Source organism: Vanellus vanellus, assembly GCF_965231255.1.
Source record: "Vanellus vanellus genome assembly, chromosome: 30".
In the NCBI taxonomy this organism is placed as follows: Eukaryota; Metazoa; Chordata; class Aves; order Charadriiformes; family Charadriidae; genus Vanellus; species Vanellus vanellus.
In genome coordinates, this window is record NC_138935.1 from 609517 (window position 1) to 625000 (window position 15484).

At 67.1% G+C, this 15484-nt stretch overlaps 1 protein-coding gene across 1 annotated transcript; it reads right to left on the reverse strand.

Annotated features, from left to right (window-relative positions):
* Positions 1-578: 578 nt before the first annotated feature.
* LOC309682539 (PDZ domain-containing protein GIPC1-like) lies at positions 579-15354 on the reverse strand. The gene is given in 8 exon segments (XM_082496635.1): positions 579-1292; positions 2978-3059; positions 3184-3296; positions 5721-5901; positions 8473-8658; positions 14204-14393; positions 14395-14596; positions 15314-15354. Coding segments are annotated over 7 exon segments (1002 nt in total). The 5' UTR covers positions 14493-14596; positions 15314-15354; the 3' UTR covers positions 579-1140.
* Positions 15355-15484: the final 130 nt, after the last annotated feature.

Sequence of the window (15484 nt, forward strand, 5' to 3'; positions counted from 1 at the left end):
GAGCGATGGGGGGGGGGGGACAGCGCATCATGGGGGGGGGGGGGAACAGTGTGTTTGGGGGGCTGACAGTGTGTAACAGGCTCAGATTGGCACGGGGGGGGGTAGAAAAAAGGGGGGTGGGGGTTTGTGTCATATTTTGGGGTGACACGGGGCTGCTCCGGTCCCTCCACCACCCCACCCCACCCCCAAAAAAAGCCCTTTGGGGGGGGGGGGAACCCTCATACCTCACCCTGGGGGGGGGGCATTAGTGTCATGGGGGGGCCCTAAGGGCCACACAAGGGTGGGGGGAATGCTTGCCCCCCCCCCCCCCCCCCCCCGTAGTGGGGTATAGCCCTGGGTAGGGGGGGGGGGGGTGGAATTGGGGGGGGGGGGTCTTCAGGCCTAGGGGGACTTTAGGGGGGTCCCATATTTTGGGGGGGGGGCACCCACCTCTGTTGGGGGGCCCAGACCACTTTGGGGGAGGAGATTATTCAGGGAGGGGGCACCCAGGTCCCTTTGGGGGGGGGGGGGAGGGGCTTTGCCAGGATGTAGTGGTGGTCCCAAGTTTGGGGGGTGGGGGCTGGTAATGGGGGGGTCACCCAGGTCCCTTGGGGAGGGGGGGTGGTCCTAGGATGTCACGGTGGTGCCAGGTTGGGGGGGCAGATAATTTTGGGGGGGTACCCAGGTCCATTGGGGGGTCCTGGGAGGAGGGGGGGGGGTGTTTAGGGGTGAGGGCACCGTGTCCCTCGGGGGATGCCGGGGGGGGGTGTCCTCATCTCCAGCAGTTTGGGGTTTTTTTTTTTGGGGGGGGGGGTGTCCAGCTTTTTTGGGGGGAGCCCCATTAACAAGCATGGGGGTCCCCAATCATGGGACAGAGCCAGGAAAGGGGGGGACAGTCCCAGTCCATAGCGGTCAGTGAGTGGGGAGGGGGGGTCCCCCCAGTCCCAAGGGGGGGTCCCGGTGCAAGGGGAGGGGTCCCCGGTCCTGGGGGGGTCCCGACCGATCCAGGGGGGGTATCCCCAGTCCTGGAGGGGTCCCGACGGGTCCTGGGTGGGTATTCCCAGTCCAGGGTGGGGTATTCCCAGTCCTGGGAGGTATCCCTGGTCCTGGGGGGTATCCCTGGTCCTGGGGGGGGGGGCTCCCGGTCCTGGGGGGGGCCCCCTAGCAGCGCCCCACCTTGGCGTCGCCGATGGCCCCCCAGACGTCGAAGACGAACTCGTCGGGGAAAGCGAAGTCCCCGAGTTGGGAGTCGAGGGCCTGGGCCAGCGCGTCGGGGTCCCGGGCGTCCCGGCCCAGCTCCACCATGGTGGCGGCTGCGGGGACAAGGGGGACGCTCAGAGGACATGGGGACACTCAGGGGACAGAGGGACACGCAGGGGACAGCCAGCTCCACCATGGTGGCAGTTGTGGGGACATGGGGACACTCAGGGGGACAGAGCGACACTCAGGGGACAGCCAGCTCCACCATGGTGGCAGCTGTGGGGACATGGGGACACTCAGAGGACAAAGGGACACTCAGGGGACAGCCCGCATCACCATGGTGGCAGTTGTGGGGACATGGGGACACTCAGGGGGACAGAGCGACACTCAGGGGACAGCCAGCTCCACCATGGTGGCAGCTGTGGGGACATGGGGACACTCAGGGGACAGAGGGACACTCAGGGGACAGCCCGCATCACCATGGTGGCAGCTGTGGGGACATGGGGACACTCAGAGGACAAAGGGACACTCAGGGGACAGCCCGCATCACCATGGTGGCAGTTGTGGGGACATGGGGACACTCAGGGGGACAGAGCGACACTCAGGGGACAGCCAGCTCCACCATGGTGGCAGCTGTGGGGACATGGGGACACTCAGGGGACAGAGGGACACTCAGGGGACAGCCCGCATCACCATGGTGGCAGTTGTGGGGACATGGGGACACTCAGGGGGACAGAGCGACACTCAGGGGACAGCCAGCTCCACCATGGTGGCAGCTGTGGGGACATGGGGACACTCAGGGGACAGAGGGACACTCAGGGGACAGCCCGCATCACCATGGTGGCAGCTGTGGGGACATGGGGACACTCAGGGGACAGGGGGACACTCAGGGGACAGCCAGCACCACCATGGTGGCAGTTGTGGGGACATGGGGACACTCAGGGGACAGGGGGACACTCAGGGGACAGCCAGCACCACCATGGTGGCAGCTGTGGGGACATGGGGACACTCAGGGGACAGAGGGACACTCAGGGGACAGCCAGCACCACCATGGTGGCAGCTGTGGGGACATGGGGACAAGGGGACAGAGGGACACTCAGGGGACAGCCAGCACCACCATGGTGGCAGCTGTGGGGACATGGGGACACTCAGGGGACAGAGGGACACTCAGGGGACAGCCAGCACCACCATGGTGGCAGCTGTGGGGACATGGGGACAAGGGGACAGAGGGACACTCAGGGGACAGCCAGCACCACCATGGTGGCAGCTGTGGGGACATGGGGACACTCAGGGGACAGAGGGACACTCAGGGGACAGCCATCACCACCATGGTGGCGGCTGTGGGGACATGGGGACACTCAGGGGGACACGGGGACATTTCAGGGGAGAGCCAGCACCACCATAGTGGCAGTGTGGGGACATGGGGACACTCAGGGGGACAGAGAGACACTCAGGGGGACATGGGGACACTCAGGGGACAGCCAGCTCCACCATGGTGGCAGTTGTGGGGACATGGGGACCCTCAGAGGGACAAAGGGACACTCAGGAGACAGCCATCACCACCATGGTGGCAGTTGTGGGGACACGGGGACACTCAGGGGACAGCCAGCACCTAAGTGAGTCCCCTGGGGGGGGGCACAGAGTTGGTCCCCAGCGCCCCCCAAGATGAGCATCCTGCAACGGGCCAGGGGTCCCCCAGCACCCTTGGCGGGGGGGGGGGGGGGTCAGAAGAGGGGTCCCCATGTCCCCAAGGGGGGTGTCCCCATCCCCGGGGGGGGTGTCCCCAGCCCCAGCTCACCCAGTTCGCTGTCCCGGATTCCCATGTAGCTCTCCAGGAGGTCGTCCACTTTGGCCACCGCCCGTTCCTCGAAGGCGGAGGGCTACGGAAGATTTTTTGGGGGGCAGAGGGGGGGGGGAAGGGGGGGGGCGGGGTGTCACAGGGATGCAATGGGGTGGGGGTGTCCCCCCTTTCCCCCCCTCCTCATTCCTCGGGGGTGCCCCTACCTGCTCCTCCAGGGTGGGGGGTCCCCGAGCGCGCAGGCGGAGGGTGCCCCGGCCGGTGGTAATTGGGGTGCCCCCCCCGCGGCCGCCCCCCCCCGCCCGGGGGCCGATCATGTCTGAAAGGCAAAAAAAATAAGGGGGGGGGGGGGGGGGGGGGGGGTAACACACACGAATTAAGGGGGGCTGCGGATTACTGCCCCCCCCCCCCAACAGGACCCAAGGTTTAGGGGGGGGGGGCTCCATATTGCCCCCCCCCATCACTCTTGGGGACCCCCCACAAGGTGTGGGGGTGCCAGCAGGTCCTCCTGTGGGTATTGGGGTTCCCCCCCCCCCGACCCAGTTATGGGGGACCCCCCATTTCCCCCTGGGTTTGGGGGACCCCCTCTGCCACTCCCTAGGGGTGTAGCACCCCCCACCCCCCGCGGGTTTGGGGTCCCCCCATGGCCCCCCCCCCCCCCCCCGAACTATGAGTCCTCATCAGCCCCCCCGAGAGTTTTGGGGTCCCCACAGCGCTATGGGTCCCCATCAAACCCCCCCGCAGGTTTTGGGGTCCCCCCAGTGCTATGGGTCCTCATCAGCCCCCCCCGCGGGTTTTGGGGTCCCCCCAGTGCTATGGGTCCCCATCAGACCCTCCTCTGGGTTTTGGGGTCCCCACAGCGCTATGGGTCCCCATCAACCCCCCCCGCAGGTTTTGGGCTCCCCCCACGTCCCCCCCCAGTGCTATTGGTCCCCATCAGACCCCCCACAGGTTTTGGGGTCCCCACAGTGCTATGGGTCCTCATCAGTCCCCCCAGCACTATGGGTCCCCATCAGACCCCCGTCCGGGTTTTGGGGTCCCCACAGCGCTATGGGTCCCCATCAGACCCCCCCGCAGGTTTTGGGGTCCCCACAGTGCTATGGGTCCTCATCAGCCCCCCCCGCGGGTTTTGGGGTCCCCACAGCGCTTTGGTCCCCATCAGACCCCCCCGCGGGTTTTGGGGTCCCCCCAGTGCTATAGGTCCCCATCAGCCCCCCCCCCGGGTTTTGGGGTCCCCCCACACCCCCCCCCAGTGCTATTGGTCCCCGTCAGCCCCCCCACAGTTTTTGGGGTCCCCCCAGTGCTATGGGTCCCCATCAGCCCCCCACTCCGGGTTTTGGGGTCCCCACAGCGCTATGGGTCCCCATCAAACCCCCTCGCAGGTTTTGGGGTCCCCCCAGCACTATGCGTCCCCATCAGACCCCCCCACGGGTTTTGGGGTCCCCCCACGCCCCCTCACAGTGCTATTGGTCCCCATCAGCCCCCCCACAGGTTTTGGGGTCCCCCCAGTGCTATTGGTCCCCATCAGCCCCCCCCGCGGGTTTTGGGTTCCCCCCAGTGCTACGGGTCCCCATCAGCCCCCCCGCAGGTTTTGGGGTCCCCCCAGCGCTATGGGTCCCCATCAGACCCCCCACTCTGGGTTTTGGGGTCCCCACAGTGCTTTGGGCCCCATCAGACCCCCCCACGGGTTTTGGGGTCCCCCCACGCCCCCCCCCCCCGTGCTATTGGTCCCTATCAGACCCCCCCACGGGTTTTGGGGTCCCCACAGTGCTATGGGTCCCCAGCAGCCCCCCCACAGGTTCTGGGGTCCCCACAGCGCTATGGGTCCCCATCAGACCCCCCCACGGGTTTTGGGGTCCCCCCGGCGCTATGGGTCCCCATCAAACCCCCCCGCAGGTTTTGGGCTCCCCCCAGCACTATGGGGCCCCATCAGACCCCCCACAGGTTTTGGGGTCCCCCCAGTGCTATGGGTCCTCATCAGCCCCCCCCGCGGGTTTTGGGGCCCCCCCAGTGCTATGGGTCCCCATCAGCCCCCCCCACGGGTTTTGGGGTCCCCCCACGTCCCCCCCCAGTGCTATGGGTCCCCATCAGACCCCCCGCGGGTTTTGGGGTCCCCCCAGTGCTACGGGTCCCCATCAGTCCCCCACTCCGGGTTTTGGGGTCCCCACAGCGCTATGGGTCCCCATCAAACCCCCTCGCAGGTTTTGGGGTCCCCACAGCGCTATGGGTCCCCATCAGACCCCCCCACGGGTTTTGGGATTCCCCCCACGCCCCCTCACAGTGCTATTGGTCCCCATCAGCCCCCCCACAGGTTTTGGGGTCCCCCCAGTGCTACGGGTCCCCATCAGCCCCCCCCCCTGGTTTTTGGGGTCCTCCCAGTGCTATGGGTAACCATCAGCCCCCCCCCCCGTTTTTGGGGTCCTCCCAGTGCTATGGGTCCCCATCAGCCCCCCCACACGGGTTTTGGGGTCCCCCCAGTGCTATGGGTCTCCATCACCCCCCCCGTGGGTTTTGGGGTCCCCCCAGCACTACAGGTGTCCCCAACCACCTTACTGGTTGGGCTCCCAGTGCTCCCAGTAACCCAGGTCACCACCCTCCAGTCCAAAGTGGGGGACTGCAAAGCCCCGGACACCTTGGTGTCCCCCAACCCCATGGAGTAGGAGTGGTGGCTACCCTAGGGGGAGGCCATGGAGACCCCCCCCGGCCTCCCAGTGGGCTCCCAGTGCTCCCAGTTGGTGCTCACCAAAGGCCTTGCGGGGTTCGGTGAGCTGGAGGGCGAAGGTGCGGCCCCGGGGCAGTTCCTTCAGCATCTTGGCCACCTCGTAGTGACGGGCGCCCACCAGGCTCTGCCCGTCGATGGCCTCGATCATGTCCCCAACGCTGATCACGGGGATGCGGTCGATGACACTGCCCTCCCGGATCCGCTGCGGGGACCAGTCGGGGGTCACCACGGCCCCCCAGCGTGGTCAGGGATGGCCCCAGGTGCCCCCAGTCCCAGGACACCACAGGGACCACCCAGGAGTCCTCATGTCCCACCACGATAATCCAGGATCACCTTTGGTGTTCTCCTTCCCCATCCCCATGGTGACTTGGGAACCTTCTGAGATGTTCCTGTGCCCCCCCACCAGACCCAGGACACCTCAGGGACCACCCAGGGGATCCGCTTGGCTCCCCACCATGGTCAGGGATGGCCCCAGATCCCACCCAACCCCGTGGCACCTCAGGGACCACCCAGGAGTCCTCATGTCCCACCACGATAATCCAGGATCACCCTTGGAGTTCTTCTTCCCCATCCCCATGGTGACTTGGGAACCTTCTGAGATGTTCCCGTGGCCCCCCACCAGACCCAGGACACCTCAGGGACCACCCAGGGGATCCGCTTGGCCCCCCACCATGGTCAGGGATGGCCCCAGGTGCCCCCAGTCCCAGAACACCACAGGGACCACCCAGGAGTCCTCATGTCCCACCACGATAATCCAGGATCCCCTTTGGTGTTCTCCTTCCCCATCCCCATGGTGACTTGGGAACCTTCTGAGATGTTCCTGTGCCCCCCCACCAGACCCAGGACACCTCAGGGACCACCCAGGGGATCCGCTTGGCCCCCCACCATGGTCAGGGATGGCCCCCGGTACCCCCAGTCCCAGAACACCTCAGGGACCACCCAGGAGTCCTCATGTCCCACCACGATAATCCAGGATCACCCTTGGAGTTCTCCTTCCCCATCCCCATGGTGACTTGGGAACCTTCTGAGATGTTCCTGTGCCCCCCCACCAGACCCAGGACACCTCAGGGACCACCCAGGGGATCCGCTTGGCCCCCCACCATGGTCAGGGATGGCCCCCAGTACTCCCAGTCCCAGAACACCACAGGGACCACCCAGGAGTCCTCATGTCCCACCACGATAATCCAGGATCACCCTTGGAGTTCTCCTTCCCCATCCCCATGGTGACTTGGGAACCTTCTGAGATGTTCCCGTGGCCCCCCACCAGACCCAGGACACCTCAGGGACCACCCAGGGGATCCACTTGACCCCCCACCATGGTCAGGGATGGCCCCAGATCCCACCCAACCCCGTGGCACCTCAGGGACCACCCAGGAGTCCTCATGTCCCACCATGATAATCCAGGATCACCCTTGGTGTTCTTCCTCATCCCCATGGTGACTTGGGAACCTTCTGAGATGTCCCCATGGCCCCCCACCAGACCCAGGACACCTCAGGGACCACCCAGGAGTCCTTATGTCGCCCCACGATAATCCAGGATGTCCCTTGTCATTCTCCTTCCCCATCCCCATGTCGACTTGGGCATCATCTGGGAAGTCCCTGTGTCCCCACCTCCAGACCCACGGCAGCTCAGGGATGACTCAGGTGATCCCACCATGATCAGGGATGTCCCCTTCAACCCCATGGGAGGCCAAGGACCATCCAAATGTCCCTGCGGCCCCGATGATAACCCAGGATGTCCCTTGTTGTCCTTCCCTATCCCCATGTTGACTTGGGCACCATCCAGGATGTTCTCACGTCCCCACCCCCAGACCTACGGCAGCTCAGGGACCATTCAGGGGTCCCCATGTCCCCCCAGAATGGCCACGGATGTTCCTGGTTCCCCCCAACCCCAGGACAGCTTGAGGACTACCCAAGAGGTCCCCATGATGGTCTGGGATGTCTGTTGGTGTCTTCCTTTCCCATCCCCATGTTGACACCTGGACACCATCTACTACGTCCACGTGTCCTCCTCCAGCCCCATGATGGCTCAGGGACCACCCAGGGGGTCCCCACGTCCTCCCCCAACAATCCAGGATGACCCTTGGTGGCCTCCTTCCCATCCTCAGGTTGACTTGGAAGCCACCTAGAATGTCCTCAGGTCCCACCCAACCCAGGGTGGCTCAGGGACCACACAGGAGACCCCATGTCCCCCAACAATGGTCAGGGATGTCACTTGGTGTCCACCTTCCACAGCCCCACGTTGACTTGGGCACCACCCAGGATGTCCCCGTGTCCCCTCCCCAACCCCAGGGTGGCTCAGGGACCACACAGGAGACCCCATGTCCACCAACAATGGTCAGGGATGTCACTTGGTGTCCACCTTCCACAGCCCCACGTTGACTTGGGCACCACCCAGGATGTCCCCATGTCCCCTCCCCAACCCCAGGGTGGCTCAGGGACCACACAGGAGACCCCATGTCCACCAACAATGGTCAGGGATGTCACTTGGTGTCTACCTTCCACAGCCCCACGTTGACTTGGGCACCACCCAGGATGTCCCCGTGTCCCCTCCCCAACCCCAGGGTGGCTCAGGGACCACACAGGAGACCCCATGTCCACCAACAATGGTCAGGGATGTCACTTGGTGTCCACCTTCCACAGCCCCACGTTGACTTGGGCACCACCCAGGATGTCCCCGTGTCCTCTCCCAACCCCAGGGTGGTTCAGGGCCCACCTCGAGCACCCCCAGCTCTCCTTGCCCGATGACAATGTCCCCCCCCAGGGGTGTCACCTTGATGAAGGCGTAGCCGGCCCCGTTGTCAGTGATGGTGAGACCCAAGGCCTCCTCTGACTTGAAGACCTCGACCTCCTTGCGCTGGCCCTTGGTGTGGGCGAAGATGAAGTCCTCCAGGCCGATCTGGCCACCCAGCAGCTTCTCCATGTCCACCTTGTGGGTGTTGAGGGTGCAGAACATCACCTGGCCAGGGCAGCGGCGTCAGGGCCTGGGCGGGGGGGGACACCTGGGGACACCAGGGACACCCCCCCCCCCCCCCCGGGCCATGCGTGCCAGCCCCCTCCTCGGGGACACATGGGATGGTCATGGGGTGGGAAGGACCTGGCAGATACTGGGGACCTTCTTGGGGACAAGCGAGATCCTCCCGGGGGACGCAAAGGGTCCCTCTTCTTGAGGGCCCACAGGACCCCCCATGGGACATGTGGGATCGCCCCTTTGGGGGACACCCAGGACCCTCTTGGGGACACGCAGGGACACCCCTTGGGTGACATGTAGGACCCCTCTCCCTGGGGACACCTGGCACCCCCCTGAGGGACACATGGGACCCCTCCCGTTGGGGACACCCAACACCCATATGGGGACGCTGAGGACCTCCCCAAAGGACATGAGGGATCTCTCCCACTGGGGACATCCCGGACCCCCCGGACACTCCTAAGGGATAGGTGGGACCCCTCCATGCTGATCCCCTCAGCCCCCAATAGCTCCCCCCAGCACCCATGGGTGCTCCCAAACCCCTGTCCCTCAGCCCCCCACACCCCTCCAGCACCCATAGGTGCCCCCCAGCACCCCCCGTCCACCCAGCACCCGTGGGTGCCCCAAACCCCTACAGGTGCCCCCAAACCCCTCTGGGTGCCCTGTCCCTCAGACCCCCCACCCACCCAGCACCCATGGGTGCCCTCAAACCCCTATAGGTGCCCCCAAACCCCTCTGGGGGCTCTGTCCCTCAGCCCCACCGAACCCCAAACGCCCCAACAGCCCCCCCCCAACACACAGAGGTGCCCCAAACCTTTCTGGGTGCCCACCCCTGACTCTCACTGCTCCCTTAGCACCCATGGGTGCCTCCAAACCCCTCTCGTGCCCTGTCCCTAAGCCCACCCACCCCCCCCACCCAGGGGTGAATCCAAACCCCTCTGGGTGCCCGGTCCCTAAGCCCCACTGAACCCTAAACCCCCAACAGCCCCCCCAGCACCCATGGGTGCCCCCAAACCCCTCCGGGTGCCCACCCCTCCCCCTCACCACTCCCCAAGCACCCACAGGTGCCCCCAAACCCCTCTGGCTGCTCTGTCCCTCAGCCCCACCCGAACCCCAAACCCCCAACACCACCCCCCCCCCAAACACCCAGGGGTGCCCCCAAACCCCTCTTGGTGCCCTGTCCCTCAGACCCCCACACCCCCGGCACCCATGGGTGCCCCCAAACCCCTACAGGTGCCCCCAAAACCCTCTGGGTGCCCTGTCCCTCAGACCCCCCACCCACCCAGCACCCATGGGTGCCCTCAAACCCCTACAGGTGCCCCCAAAACCCTCTGGGTGCCCTGTCCCTCAGACCCCCCACCCACCCAGCACCCATGGGTGCCCTCAAACCCCTATAGGTGCCCCCAAACCCCTCTGGGGGCTCTGTCCCACAGCCCTACCAAACCCCAAACCCCCCCAACAGCCCCCCCCCAGCACACAGAGGTGCCCCAAACTTTTCTGGGTGCCCACCCCTGACTCTCACTGCTCCCTTAGCACCCATGGGTGCCCCCAAACCCCTCTCGGTGCCCTGTTCCTAAGCCCACCCCCCACCCACCCAGGGGTGCCTCCAAACCCCTCTGGGTGCCCGGTCCCTAAGCCCCACTGAACCCCAAACCCCCAAAAGCCCCCCCAGCACCCATGGGTGCCCCCAAACCCCTCCGGGTGCCCACCCCTCCCCCTCACCACTCCCCAAGCACCCAAAGGTGCCCCCAAACCCCTCTGGCTGCTCTGTCCCTCAGCCCCACCTGAACCCCAAACCCCCAACAGGCCCCCCTCCCCCCCCAAACCCCCAGGGGTGCCCCCAAACCCCTCTTGGTGCCCTGTCCCTCAGACCCCCACACCCCCCGGCACCCATGGGTGCCCCCAAACCCATACAGGTGCCCCCAAACCCCTCTGGCTGCTCTGTCCCACAGCCCCACCGAACCTCAAAGCCCCCAACAGCCCCCCCCCAGCACACAGAGGTGCCCCAAACCTATCTGGATGCCCACCCCTGACTCTCACTGCTCCCTTAGCACCCATGGGTGCCCCCAAACCCCTCCGGGTGCCCTGTCCCTAAGCCCACCCCCCACCCACCCAGGGGTGCCTCCAAACCCCTCTGGTTGTCTGTCCCTCAGCCCCACTCAACCCCAAACGCCCCCCCCCAGCACCCATGGGTGCCCCCAAACCCCTCCGGGTGCCCACCCCTCGCCCTCACCACTCCCCAAGCACCCATGGGTGCCCCTAAACCCCTCTGGCTGCTCTGTCCCTCAGCCCCACCCGAACCCCAAACCCCCAACAGGCCCCCCCTCCCCCCCCAAACCCCAGGGGTGCCCCCAAACCTCTCTTGGTGCCCTGTCCCTCAGACCCCCACACCCCCCAGCACCCATGGGTGCCCCCAAACCCATACAGGTGCCCCCAAAACCCTCTGGCTGCTCTGTCCTTCAGCCCCACTGAACCTCAAAGCCCCCAACAGCCCCCCCAGCACACAGAGGTGCCCCAAACCTTTCTGGGTGCCCACCCCGGACTTCCATTGCCCCCCCCCCCCCACCCAGGGGTGGCCCCAAACCCCTCTGGGTACCCTGTCCCTAATCCCCACTGAACCCCAAACCCCCAACAGCCCCCCCAGCACCCATGGGTGCCCCCAAACCCCTCCGGGTGCCCACCCCTCCCCCTCACCACTCCTCAAGCACCCACGGGTGCCCCTAAACCCCTCTGGCTGCTCTGTCCCTCAGCCCCACCGAACCCCAAAGCCCCCAACAGCCCCCCCAGCACACAGAGGTGCCCCAAACCTTTCTGGGTGCCCACCCCGGACTTCCATTGCCCCCTCATCACCCAGGGGTGCCCCCAAACCCCTCCGGGTGCCCACCCCTCCCCCTCACCACTCCTCAAGCACCCACGGGTGCCCCTAAACCCCTCTGGCTGCTCTGTCCCTCAGCCCCACTGAACCCCAAACCCCCAACAGGCCCCCCTCCCCCCCCAAACCCCCAGGGGTGCCCCCAAACCTCTCTGGGTGTCCTGTCCCTCAGACCCTCACACCCCCCGGCACCCATGGGTGCCCCCAAACCCATACAGGTGCCCCCAAACCCCTCTGGGTGCCCGGTCCCTAAGCCCCACTGAACCCCAAACCCCCAACAGCCCCCCCAGCACCCATGGGTGCCCCCAAACCCCTCCGGGTGCCCACCCCTTGCCCTCACCACTCCCCAAGCACCCATGGGTGCCCCTAAACCCCTCTGGCTGCTCTGTCCCTCAGCCCCACCCGAACCCCAAACCCCCAACAGCCCCCCCACCCCACCAAACACCCAGGGGTGCCCCCAAACCCCTCTTGGTGCCCTGTCCCTCAGACCCCCACACCCCCCGGCACCCATGGGTGCCCCCAAACCCATACAGGTGCCCCCAAACCCCTCTGGGTGCCCGGTCCCTAAGCCCCACCGAACCCCAAACCCCCAACAGCCCCCCCAGCACCCATGGGTGCCCCCAAACCCCTCCGGGTGCCCACCCCTCCCCCTCACCACTCCTCAAGCACCCACGGGTGCCCCTAAACCCCTCTGGCTGCTCTGTCCCTCAGCCCCACCCGAACCCCAAACCCCCAACACCACCCCCCCCCCCAAAAACCCAGGGGTGCCCCCAAACCCCTCTTGGTGCCCTGTCCCTCAGACCCCCACACCCCCGGCACCCATGGGTGCCCCCAAACCCCTACAGGTGCCCCCAAAACCCTCTGGGTGCCCTGTCCCTCAGACCCCCCACCCACCCAGCACCCATGGGTGCCCTCAAACCCCTATAGGTGCCCCCAAACCCCTCTGGGGGCTCTGTCCCACAGCCCTACCAAACCCCAAACCCCCCCAACAGCCCCCCCCCAGCACACAGAGGTGCCCCAAACTTTTCTGGGTGCCCACCCCTGACTCTCACTGCTCCCTTAGCACCCATGGGTGCCCCCAAACCCCTCTCGGTGCCCTGTTCCTAAGCCCACCCCCCACCCACCCAGGGGTGCCTCCAAACCCCTCTGGGTGCCCGGTCCCTAAGCCCCACTGAACCCCAAACCCCCAAAAGCCCCCCCAGCACCCATGGGTGCCCCCAAACCCCTCCGGGTGCCCACCCCTCCCCCTCACCACTCCCCAAGCACCCAAAGGTGCCCCCAAACCCCTCTGGCTGCTCTGTCCCTCAGCCCCACCTGAACCCCAAACCCCCAACAGGCCCCCCTCCCCCCCCAAACCCCCAGGGGTGCCCCCAAACCCCTCTTGGTGCCCTGTCCCTCAGACCCCCACACCCCCAGCACCCATGGGTGCCCCCCAAACCCATACAGCTGCCCCCAAAACCCTCTGGGTGCCCGGTCCCTAAGCCCCACCGAACCTCAAGCCCCCAACAGCCCCCCCAGCACCCATGGGTGCCCCAAACCTTTCTGGGTGCCCACCCCGGACTTCCATTGCCCCCTCATCACCCATGGGTGCCCCCAAACCCCTCCGGGTGCCCTGTCCCTAAGCCCACCCACCCCCCCCACCCAGGGGTGAATCCAAACCCCTCTGGGTGCCCTGTCCCTAAGCCCCACTGAACCCCCAAACCCCCAACAGCCCCCCCAGCACCCATGGGTGCCCCCAAACCCCTCTGGGTGCCCTGTCCCTAAGCCCACCCCCCACCAAACACCCAGGGGTGCCCCCAAACCCCTCCGGGTGCCCTGTCCCTCAGACCCCCACACCCCCCAGCACCCGTGGGTGCCCCCCAGCACCCCCCGTCCACCCAGCACCCATGGGTGCCCTCAAACCCCTATAGGTGCCCCCAAAGCCCTCTGGCTGCTCTGTCCCTCAGCCCCACCGAACCCCAAAGCCCCCAACAGCCCCCCCAGCACACAGAGGTGCCCCAAACCTTTCTGGGTGCCCACCCCGGACTTCCATTGCCCCCTCATCACCCACGGGTGCCCCCAAACCCCTCCGGGTGCCCTGTCCCTAAGCCCACCCCCCACTCACCCAGGGGTGCCCCCAAACCCCTCCGGGTGCCCTGTCCCTAAGCCCACCCCCCACTCACCCAGGGGTGCCCCCAAACCCCTCCGGGTGCCCTGTCCCTAAGCCCCACTGAAAGCCAAACCCCCAACAGCCCCCCCAGCACCCATGGGTGCCCCCAAACCCCTCCGGGTGCCCACCCCTCGCCCTCACCACTCCTCAAGCACCCACGGGTGCCCCTAAACCCCTCTGGCTGCTCTGTCCCTCAGCCCCACCGAACCCCAAAGCCCCCAACAGCCCCCCCAGCACACAGAGGTGCCCCAAACCTTTCTGGGTGCCCACCCCGGACTTCCATTGCCCCCTCATCACCCATGGGTGCCCCCAAACCCCTCCGGGTGCCCACCCCTCGCCCTCACCACTCCCCAAGCACCCATGGGTGCCCCTAAACCCCTCTGGCTGCTCTGTCCCTCAGCCCCACTGAACCCCAAACCCCCAACAGCCCCCCCCCCCCCCCCCAACCCTCTGGCTGCCCAACCCCTCGCCCTCCCCCACCCTCCCAGCACCCATGGGTGCCCCATCCCACCCACCTCCCCGGGGGGGATGCGGAAGGCTTCGGCGATTTTGCCGTAGAGCTCCCGGACGTTGGTGAAGCCTTCGACGCGGCCGGTGGGACTGCCGTGGGCCAACTGCGTGTGGAAGACCAGGCGAGGCCGAAGGGCGGGGGGCGGCGGGGGGAGCCCCGGGGGGGGCGGACCCCCAGGAGCACCCACCGGTCCCCCCCGGGTTTTCCCCGGTAGCCCCCCCGCGGCCCCCCGCCGCCTCCTCGTTCTCCACCAGCGGCGGGGGCTTCTTGCGGCGGCCCAACCCCAGCGGCATTTGGGGGTGGGAGGGTTGTTTAGGGATTTGGGGGGATTGGGGGGGGGCTGCGTGCCCCCGCCCCGAGGAGGGGGGGGGGGGGTCGTTCGGCGCTTCACTGGGTGCTGAAATGAGAGAGGGGGGAACTGAGGCACGGGGGGGCTGGAAAAGAGGGAGTAGGGGGGAACTGAGGGAAGGGGGGGGGGACTGAGAGGTGGGGGGCAATGAGGGACAAGGGGGGGGGGACCCAGGGATGGGACTGGGGGACGAGGGGGGGGACGACACTGAGGTGGGGGAGACCTGAGGGACATGGGGGGGTTGACCCGGGGGGGGGGGGGGGGTGGAGGAGGACCCAGGGACCGGACTGGGGAACGAGGGTGGGGGACACTGAGGTGAGGGGACCTGAGGGACATGGGGGGGTTGACCCAGGGACGGGACTGGGGGACGAAGGGGGTGACACTGAGGGACGGTGGGGGGGGGGTTGACCCAGGGACAAGGGGGGGGAAACCACAACGGGGGACAAAGAGGAGGACCCAGGGACGGGACTGAGGGACAAGGCGGGGGGTCCCCAAGTCCCTCGACCCACGAGGGGGGAGCCGGAGCCGGAGCCTGGGCCTGGGCCTGGGCCTGGGCCTGGCCTGGGCCTGGGCCTGGCCTGGGCCTGGGCCTGGTACCGCCCCCCCCCCCCCCCCCGAGGAAACAGCAACGCGGTGCCCCGGCCACCCCCCCCCCCGGCAGGCCGAGACACCCCCCCGGGGCTCGGGACACCCCCCCGGGGCTCGGGATACCCTCACCGGGCTCCGGACCCCCTCACCGAGCCCCGGACCCCCCCCCCCACTCACCGGCCGGACCCTCCCGCCCTCCAGCCGGGCGCTGCTGCCGGAGCGACACTTCCGGGAAGGCGTTGCCAAACTCCCGCCCCAACCAATCATCGCCGCCGCGCCGCCCCGCCGACCAATGGAACGCTCGGCCGGGAGTGGGTGAGGGGGTGAGTGGGCAGGAAAGGGATGGGC